Genomic DNA, 10,540 nt, shown 5'->3' with positions numbered 1-10,540 from the left:
GTATGCTATATTATAACCTTTTAAGTATTAATCTGAATGTTCTTTTATTTTTGAAGCTTGTGAAGGTGACAATAAAAGGCCACTCAAAAATTTGGCAATACATCCAACCAACCTCACAACTGCAGACCACACCAGCTCTAGACCTCCACATCCAACATCTTGACCTGCAGGATCATCTAAGACCAGCCACCCAGACAGCTGATTGTACAACCAAAGAATTTCGGCACACACTGTCAGAAACTGTCTCAGGTAAGCTCCTATGCATGCTTGTCTTCCTAACCAGGGTCTTGACTTGACCACAGTTCGTCATGGTAACAAACTTGTGCTGTTGTGAGGTTGGTTGGGTATATCTTGGATTATCTTGGAAAAGGACAATTGTTCACTGACACTGATTTTAACAAATTTGTGACCAAAGTTTGAGATAAATGTATCTATTCAGGGCATAAAAAGTTTTGGATTTTAAACTTAAACCTGTGAAAATATGAGCAAAAACAATGTACTAATAAAGAGACCAAAAAGTAAGACATGGATTTGGTTTATTAATCATTCACAGAAGTGCATTCTTACTGCAGGGTTAATATTGCACAATACATGACTAACACTATAGGTTTCCTTTCAAATATATGAAAATACATTATGAGCGAAGAGTAGCACTGTTACTCTACAGTGAGGAGGTGGATGCAACGATCACATTAAAGCAGGAGCAGCAGCAACAGCAGGATAGAGAGTGGTCATACAGTGGAGCTATTCAATAGCAAAATGATGGTCTTTTACATCAGGATCTCTGATTCCTCCCAGTGATTAGGATATAACCATTTGTTATACTTTATTATGATATCTACTGGCTTCTAAAGGAAGAGGTGACAGCGGGAAACTCAACCCCAGAGGCAGGATGTGGGGCAGAGACACTGGCTCTTAGCTGCTGGAGACTTGATCACCAGATCCTTGATGATCTCCACGGTGCCAAACAAGGGGAACAGCTTGTCATCGAAGCTCTCGTTGTAGGTGTAAATGTGCAAGTGTTTGTCCACGTCATAGAAGGACAGCTGGCCGCGGTCGTAGTCGAGGTAGATGCCCACCTTGCGGGGGATGAGGCCAGGCGGCAGGGAGGTGAAGGGAACGGTCAGCGCCTTCAGCTCAGTGCCCCTCTCCAGCCGCAGGCTCAGGTAACCTGTATCTGTGTTCAGGGACTTGAAGCCTTTCCTCAGGGCCGCCTCTTTGGCCACGCCCAGCCTCCAGTCCCGCTCGCCTACCTCCACCTCCCAGTAGTGCCGGCCTGAGGTGAAGCCCTCCACACCGACGGCACACCACCAGCCGTCAAAGCGCTGGTGGTAGTTGGGGACATCCTTTCTCTCGAAGCCACAGCGCATCCTCTTCTCATCAGTGGAGATGAGCAGGTCAGGGTTGGCTGTGTCCAGATCCAGAGTCACCTCCACTATAGACCAAAGTAACATGGTTTAAATTACCAGACAGGTTTGGTAAAGATCATACTGACTGATCATTTGATACAATGAATGCTGTACCTGCAGCATCTGTGATCCAATCCCACACTGCAACAAAAAACAGATACTTTTAATACTGGTTATACAGCCTCTATCTACTGACACCTGTGTGCGGAGTTTAGTGGCATCTAGTGGTGAGGCTGCAAAACTGAAACTTCTCCAGTGTGCCAACTGTGTAGGAGAAACAGAGGCTGATGCAAACATGCAAAAAGCTCTATCAAGAGCTGGTTTTTAGTTTGTCTGTTCAGGGCTACTGTAGAGTAGCAAACCAGTCAAGTTGCACTTACAGTGTACATCAACGTCTGGGAAACACATACATGCTTCACACAGATCTTCCCCTCGACAGCATAGATCTATAGGCTACTATCAGCTCAGTTTTAAGATGGACACCCAAGATTAGTGTCACCAATTCAGTATCTGATCAAATGTCTCCCCCTCTGTTCCTGAGTCAGGATGTTGAGTAATGGCCTAAAAAATGTTTTTGCAGAACACTATGATGTCAGAGTGAAGCTGACCTTCTGAATATAAAATGTGTGAAATTTTGTCATAATTAGCAAATCAATTCTGGGGTTATGGCCAAAACATGTTTTGCAAGGGCACACTGACCTTGACCTTGTACCTTTGAACACCAAAGTCTAATCACTTTATTCTACAGTCCAAGTGGATGTTTGTGTCAAATTCCAAGAAACTCCCTTCAGGTGTTCTGGAGATATGTGAGATATAGCCTATGAGAATGAGAAGGATGCAAAGTCACAGTGACCTTGACCTTTGACCACCAAATTCTAATCAATTCAATTGAGTACGAGTGGACATTTGTGCCAAATTTGAGGAAATTCCCTGAAGATACTCTTGATATGTCGCATTCATAAAAATGGGACGGATGGACAAATTGATGGATGAATGCCTGGATGAATGGATGGATGCATGAACGTACGGACAGATGGTGCAAAACTACAGTTTAATATATATGTTTAGCCAAAGCAATGGCTGTCCTTAAAAAGAGCACTACAGTGTTGATTACAACAGCAAGCAGTCAGTCAGAATGTAACTCGAAACCAGTGAAGCAGGTGTATGTACTGGTTTTAAATGCATGTACATATAGAGTGTCACTCACCTGGCTGAGGAATGTAGGATATGGCACCTGGATGGAGATAATAAAAGAGTCATAAGGAAATAAAGTCCAATTTAACAATGAAATTCAGTTTTACTCAGGTTTAATTTACTAACCAATCTTTTGAGTCTTCTGCTTCCACATGAGCCACTGCTGCGGGATGGTATCCTGCAAGGACACACCAAAAAGCTTTGTATTACACCTGCAACATTCACATAACACACAACAACTTAAGCATACTCTGTGAATTGTTTTACCTTATCTGGGCGCTGCACCAATAACGTCAGAAAAACTAGCTCCATGGCAGTCAGCAGGTTGGGTGCGCGGCCCCAGCGCCAGGCTGACTGCATGTCCTCCAGAACCTTTGCCACAGGTTCGCCAGGCCACACACTTTGCTGTGAGGGGATCAGTGTGAATAAAAGGTGTCTACTGAGTAAACACAGTGAGGTGGGCATGAAATGTTAATGGTATATTTAAACTCCCCACCTCAGGCTGAGCTCTCAGGTCCTTGACCCAGCTGAGGATCACATTTTTGGCCTGCAGCAGGTCCTGCTCATTAAATATATCAGGCTGTTTGACCTCATCCATCTCTGGCCAGCCATCTGTCTGCATGGGCCTCTTCTGCACACACAAACATTAAAACCTTCAGTGGTAAAACATCGCTATGGAAGCCCATTACTGCCAGTACAAGAGAAAAAATACTTGGTATCTGACAATAATGACTTGGTGTAGCAAAATAATGACTTAGTATCTCAAAACATTCATTCGGTATCTCAAAATAATGACAATGTCTTGAAATAATGACTTAGTGTCGCAAATTTATGACCTATATCTTGAAATAATCACTTAGTAGAGTCAAATGATTACATAGTATCTCAAAATGAGGACTTAGTGTCTTAAAATAATGACTTGGTATAACAACATATTAATTCAGTATCTCAAAATAATGGCTTAGTGAAGTAAAATAATGACTTAATACCTCAAATAATTACTAAGTACATCAAAATAATGACTTAGTATCTGAAAATAATGACTTAAGGTGAATCCTACACTTAGTATCGCAAAAAGATGACTTAGTATCTCAAAATAATTACTTGGGGTTGCAAAATACTGACTTAGTGTCTGAAAATAATGAGAAATTTTAACAAATTTAAGACCTGATGTTTGCACAATAATTACTTAGTAACGCAAATCATGACTTAGTAGAGCAAATTGCTGACATAGCATCTCAAAATGATGACTTAATACCTCAAAAAATGACTTAGTGTCGCAAAATACTGATTTAGTATCTCGAAATAATGAGAACTGTTCTCAAAATTAAGACTTTGCAAAATAAAGTAAAAAAAAAAAAGACTTAATACCCCAAATAATTACTAGGTCTCTTAAAAATAATGACTTAGTGTCAAAAAATAAGATTTTATTACTTTGAGAATAATAATAATAATAATAATAATAATAACCTTTACTTCTATATCTTCTATAACTTTTACTTCTAAGATCTATATATATCATTATTTTGAATAATGACTTCTAGGACCTTTTTTCATGACATTGGTAGAAATGGGCATCCTGCTGTACAAATATGTATGTAACTATAGTTATATTCTGTCCATGAACTCTCTTCTGTAAATGGATGAGTTTCTCAGATAAGCACCTTGCTCTCTAACATGGAGGCCCACTGTAGGATGATCATCCTGCACAGAGCCGTCGGCCAGGTGTCATCGAGGTTCCAGATGTGCTCTAAGACTGCTGACCGCTACAGATGCAGAGCAGTGAGACGACAGAGGGAAACATGGGGTTGGTGAGAGGCAGACAGAGAGGTAAAGACGAGCACTTTCTTTAGAGGTCTGATTAAATAATTTGTGGTTTCGTGAGTGAGTTGTTACCTGGCACACTCGGCTCAGATCTCTTGCCAGATCCACAACAAACAACTGATCCTCGTCCAGAGGCTCCCTCTTCCCATTCTTCGCTCTCTTGTGAGATTCCTGCGAGACAATTAAAAATTAAAGGATTTTCTGTGGGAAAGTGTCTGGAAAGGAAAGAGTTCTCAGCAAAAAAAGACATTTGGAGGACACTTAGTGCTGCTTTACAAGTGCCTGAGAGAGTAATAAGGTCAGATTAGAAAGGAGAGGTTCACTCAGGCTGATTAAAATTCACATCGTGGCTCCGTTGCTGTCAGCAGAAAAGAAAGACAGCCCTTCCTGCCAGACTCTCACAGCAGCTCGCTTTTGTTTAATTAAACCAGGAAAGGAGAAATGTGTGCAGTCACATGGTGCTTTAAAGTTTCGTCATGTCAACCATATGTTTAAGTATCAAGGTGACCCAAAAAAACAGGTTTGCACATTAAACACGCAATGTTTAGGGTTTATTATGATTTTGAGAGTGCACATAAGTGTTACCTTTATCTTGGCCGTTAAGTTTTTGGCCGGCTCCACCATGAAGTGAAAACACTGCATCATCTTGGCTGGTCTGTAGAGTTCTACGGTGAATAAGCACAAATACATGTTAGTCTAGACAAACTCCATTATTTGTTCTTGTTAGCAGTTTCGACACTTCGACACTGGACAGTAAAAGTTACACTGCTATAGCAAAGATCAGCAGTGATTGAATATAAATAAGTGCATTTACTCAAGTACTGTACTTAAATATAATTTTAATAAACTTGTACTTGAGCATTTCCATTTAATGCTACGTTATACTTCGACTCGACATTTCAGGGGGACATATTGTCCTATTTACTTCACTCCACATGTCTAGTTACAGCTTATTACCATGGGCGGATTATGAGACAATGGGGCCCTGGGCACAGACATGCAAAAGGCCCCAACACCTCTCCTGCATAGGACTGAAAACACACAGACAGACTTTGTGGTGTTTGCTTTTTTTTCATTGTTGTAGTCATTTTGTGTCTCTCTTTGGTTGTTGTGCTCCCTTTTGCAGTTTCTTCTGCCTTTAGGGTGCTTTCAGACCTAGAGTTGTCTTGCTTTGGTCTGAATCAGGGACTAATTTTGTAACAAAGTTGTGTAATTGCCTAGAGTAGGTTCGTGTTCTCATGGCAGCATTTACAAGCGGACCAGATCAAATACCTTGTGTGACAAAGCTGCTCTTGATTGGTCAGAATTTCCATGCGGGAAAAATCCAGGAAGTAAAGCAAACGTTGAAGAAGAGTACACTTGCAAGATAACTGTGACACTTTCTAATGTCACAATGGAGGGACAACTACGCAGGCTGATTTTAGCGCTGCTCATCGTGGACTATATTGCTGTCATTGTTCATTTTAGTCAAACCATACAGTTTGAAAACGAGGCGCGGCTCCAACTAGAAAACAATGTTTTGATGCATTGGATGTGCTGAATGTGCATATTAAGGCAGTACAGGAGGAGGTGCACATTAATAATCCTCCAGGACTGTAACATGCTCATGTTTAACCCAAACAATGTGTCATGTGACTGCAGTTGGTTCGGATCAACGTCGAAACACGTTCTCACCACAAATGAACTGCACCAGAGTTTGTTTGTAACTGGACTGAGACCACCTCTTCAAGAAGGTCTCAGTCTGCTTGTTTTGGTGCACACCTGAGTGTGATTGCTGTGTTCACACCTGCCCAAATGAACTGCACTTAGGGGGCAGATGAACTTGAGTTCGATTGAACTGAACCAAACAGGGCAGGAGTTAAAGCACCCTCAGTGTCTTTTTTGGTTATTTTGTGTCCATTTGTAATTGCACTGCCTCTTTTGTAGTTGTTCTGAGTCTCTATGCAGTTTTTTCTGTTAAATTTTTGTGTCTCTTTTTAACTGTTTTGCCTCTTTTTTAAATTATTTTGTGTCACTTTGTAGTCCTTCTGAGGCTCTTTGAGGTCATTTCATGGGTTTATGGGTAATTTTGTCCTTTTTGGTCAATTTGTGTTGCTATAAGGTATTTTCTGGGTGTTTAGGTAATTTTGTGTCTCTTTTTGGTTGTTTTGTCCCTTTTCATACATATTTTGTGTTTCTTTGAGGTCATTTTTGGCATTTTGTGTCTTTGTGTTTGTTTTGCCCTTATGTAGTTACTTTGTGTCTCTTTGCACTTTCTTTGCATCTCTATGTTGTCTTTTTTGTTAACTCCTGGTTGGTACATGTTAATTCCAATGTCATATCGCAGATAGTGGTCTTGACACTTTGGGCCCCTGGACCTTTGCCCAGTAGGCCTGTTCAGTAATCCATCCATGTTTATTACATTAAAAAAACAACCACATGATATGCCTATATGATATAGTTTACACCTGATAAACCCAGTAAAATTGGCTCCACACTGATGAACTACAACATTAAAATGCTCCTATACCTACAGAGGGATGTCATATGTTGTAAAGCTCTCTGAGGCAAATTATTACTTGTCATATACAGATACTTTACAGATAAAACTGAACTTGAACGGAAATGACTGGCACAGTCCTTTGAGGCATGCTTTGTGACTGGGCTATAATGAACTTTGGATTGACCATACAAATATGTACAACACCTTGGGTATGAATGTGTGATATAAATAAATATACCTTGCTTTGCCTTTCATGTATTCATTGGTGTTAAAAACAGAAAAATATAATACTACGAATAATAATAACACTTGGAAAGTAGCCATTCTGCATAGTGCTGATAATACTTCTACACTTCTACTTCAGTAACATTATATTTGTAGTATTTTTTAGATGTTATTTCAAGTGTTACGTAAGAATCTGAGCACTTCTTCCACCACATTAGTCGACTCTCTGGTGAGATCTGTCGCATCACTCAGCCTTTAAACTGGATCACTGCTAATGTTTATCTCCATAACACCAGCATGTTGTGTGCTGTAAATCATTAGACACGTGATGGAAAGTTCACATGGCACAAATACATAACGCCCGAGTGTGATCACAACAAATTATTAAAAGTGAGGGATGTCATGTCCTTGACTTCAGCAGACATTAAGTAATAAAGTTAATAAAGTCAAATTATCTCCGGTGAGACATGAACAGGTCCATCAGGAGGTCGTATCAGAGTCCACAGAACACATCAGTGATCATTAACTGGAGCAGAATGGAAACGTGACTGGGCCTGCACACGTCCAGCTGCCTGTCTGAGTGTGTCCTTGGTTAGTAACTCTCTTCTCTGTCCCCCTCACCCACTTTCTCACCATCGTCATCTGCAGAAAGATGCATGAGCTCAGTCTGCAGTGTCTGCTTGGCACTGGAGCCGTTGGGATGACCAGTTTGAGCAGGATTTCAGGATGATGTGGGTGATTGGATGCATAAATAAAGCCTTTCTGCGCTGAGCATGTCACTTGACCCCATTTACTTCTGTGGAACTAGTGATAATCTGCAGTCTTATAAAACACAGTCCTGCTATGAAAAGTTATGCAGGTTAATTAAAATAAAATTGCAGCACATCAGATCAGCCTCGATTTTGAACGTGGTTAATATATGCAGTGGGCCAAAATGCACTAAACTGCATTTTTGCATAAGTAAATGGAAGATATTGGAATTGCAGAGAGTGAAATCAAGCCCCAGGGCGAATGAAAAAGGAGATGCACCATTACAAAGGTTTTCCAATGTCGTGGGAAAACATGACTATGCAGTTTTTGCAGTGTGAGAGCGACCCAGTTAGAGGCCAGCTGACTGCGCAGGAGGTAAACACACACTTGTCTCGTGACTTTGCGGCAAATCTGGATTATAGCTGCAGTCAGACTCTTTTTTAAAACGTTGCAAACTGGTGCATCTGCAGCTGTGCATGCAACACAATAACATGTTTTACACATTTATACTGATAACGTCACAACTGCACTGCGTCCTGCACAACAACAAATAACACACGGTAGATAATAACGCGCACGAGTAATGACGCACGAGCTCACCTTTCTCCTCACAGGTGTGGTTAAGAAGTTTTCTTCTTCTTCTCCTGCTGTGAAAGCAAACAGCCGTCCGTGTGTGGAGGAAGTGTTTGGACTGTGCTGCTGCAGTGTCTGACCTTGTTTACATGCCAGACTGACGGTCGGCTGCTCGGGAACGTTCGGTTTTCTCCGTCAGTGACGAACGAGGTTCTGATGTAGACGAAGCGAACGGCCATGTTTGTAAGGTGATGATGACGCTGTTACTGACGCAGGTGTAGGTTTATTTTGGTAGAACAAACAGATGAAAAATGTGGATGTAATGTGTGGAGTAGTTATTATGAAAACAAGAAGAGAAAATCTGTGGACTGACACAATTATCATTATGGCCAAATATTACATGTACAAACCAAAATGTATGAAAACACCAACCATCCTTTTTTAATTAGGTGATTTGAGGAACAAAACAAGTGAAAGACATGACAGGGACAGCACTATGTGGCAGACAAGACAGGTGTAAGATAATAATCAACACTAATGACAAACACAGGCATATTGGTATTGTGTATGTTGATGGTGGGAAGAGCCATGGGTACAAATAGATTAAGCAAACTTAAATTAGGAAAAGGGAGACAGAAAAATAAATAAATAAAAACGAAGAAATACATTTTTTTTTAAAAATCGCTCTCTCCCAAACCCCACTCCACCTCCATCTCTCCTCTGTCTTCTCCTTAAATTAAATTCGATAAATTAAAAATGAAATGAAATAGCAGAGGTTTCCGCTTCTTCAGTGGCCCCCAGACCCTGGAGAGGGGGCTGACTGATGGAGGCCACCACCTGCTACTCCAACAACCCAAGACCCAATGGGCGGAGGTTTGTTCATGAGGTTGGAGGTGTGTGTACACATTCATCATATCAAATGGGGTTTTGTTTTTCCCACTTTATTTATTTGTGTCCACATTGTAGAAAACATGTATACACCCCCTGGGAGCAAACAGTCAGATAAAATACATAAAATCCAACTTCAAATAATAATGTGCCCCCATAAAAAAGGGAACAACATAACGGACAAAGTTTGTGTATATGTGCACACACGCATGCCTGCGATTTAAGGCTCTGCAGCAGATGTTGAGAACCAACAGTACAACAGCCTCACAGCTGATCAAGCAGATATGTAATAAAAGGTTGCCATTCACTATTAAAACTGTCCTCAAGTCCTTGTAAAGCAAACCATATCTTTTCAAGCTCCAAAAATTGCAACGTATCTCTGACCCCATGGTCGCCTGCTTCCATTTAGATAATATACGTCTTCTGGCTCAAAGGCTGACATAAGCAATACAATTTTATTGTTCCCTAGGAAGGTGACTGTTTTCACACTGAATACCAAGAAATGCCGTGAGAGGATTTGGAGTATTTTGGAAAGGGCTTCAGAATGGAGAACCAGTAAACTAAGAGAGACCTGGGCAGGAACAGAATGTATGAGCTAGTGTTGCAGGGGAACTTTTACATCTATCACAACGCAAGAGTCTTCCCCATGGGGTACATTTTTGAGATTTTGACTTTAGAGAGATGAAGTCTGTGTCCCACCTTGAATTGAATCAGGCCGTGCCTGAGGTGTGTATTCTCGAGAATATATCTGACCACTCAGCATCTGTATATTGTAAATTCAGATCCACCTTCCACGCCTCTCAATACATCAAGAGATGTTGACTGTAAAGATGAGAGTTGAGTCAAATACATAACAGATATTGTGCCTTTGAGAGATGGAGTTGTTAGAAATAGAATATCAAGTTATTTTCTCTATGCAGCTGTTCACTTCTAGGAGCCACAATCCAACAGGTGATGGCAGATCTGACTTCCACCTCATTGCAATACATTCTTTGGCAACAGCCAAAAGGATTTCTGTATGATGGAATAGTTATGTCTGATATTAGAATTTAAGAGGTTGCCCAAGAGGCATACCTCTGGATCCACTGGGAAAGTGTTTCCAGATGAGGGTGAGGCATCACAGATCCCCTGCCAAAAGCCTCATAATTTACTACACTGCCAGGTGGAATGAAGGAAAGTGCCCTCAGGTGGACCA

The 10,540-nt window shown here is 40.9% G+C and overlaps 1 protein-coding gene across 1 annotated transcript; it reads right to left on the bottom strand.

Moving 5' to 3' along the window:
- Positions 1-519: 519 nt before the first annotated feature.
- On the bottom strand, positions 520-8,645 carry si:ch211-120g10.1 (butyrophilin subfamily 3 member A3). The gene is made up of 10 exons (XM_049560866.1): positions 8,485-8,645; positions 5,013-5,092; positions 4,500-4,598; positions 4,268-4,369; positions 3,100-3,234; positions 2,871-3,008; positions 2,730-2,781; positions 2,617-2,643; positions 1,524-1,550; positions 520-1,435 (listed from the first exon to the last, which is right to left on the bottom strand). The coding sequence occupies exons 2-10, from the start codon at positions 5,070-5,072 to the stop codon at positions 876-878; spliced, it is 1,200 nt and encodes a 399-aa protein (XP_049416823.1). The 5' UTR covers positions 5,073-5,092; positions 8,485-8,645; the 3' UTR covers positions 520-875.
- Between the last annotated feature and the right edge of the window lie 1,895 nt (positions 8,646-10,540).

The sequence above is a fragment of the Epinephelus fuscoguttatus genome, linkage group LG19 (genome assembly GCF_011397635.1).
Source record: "Epinephelus fuscoguttatus linkage group LG19, E.fuscoguttatus.final_Chr_v1".
NCBI lineage: Eukaryota > Metazoa > Chordata > Actinopteri > Perciformes > Serranidae > Epinephelus > Epinephelus fuscoguttatus.
The sequence above is the reverse complement of the archived record's forward strand: the minus strand, read 5'-3'. Positions and strand labels throughout refer to the sequence as shown.

Bases quoted from the DNA above. Each gene is read 5' to 3' on its own strand.
- si:ch211-120g10.1 (XM_049560866.1), bottom strand. From the start codon at position 5,072: ATGATGCAGTGTTTTCACTTCATGGTGGAGCCGGCCAAAAACTTAACG. The intron at 4,370-4,499 runs GTAACAACTCAC...CTGCATCTGTAG, and splicing joins ATCTGAGCCGAGTGTGCCAG to CGGTCAGCAGTCTTAGAGCA. The intron at 1,551-2,616 runs GTGAGTGACACT...TTTTTGTTGCAG, and splicing joins ATCCTACATTCCTCAGCCAG to TGTGGGATTGGATCACAGAT.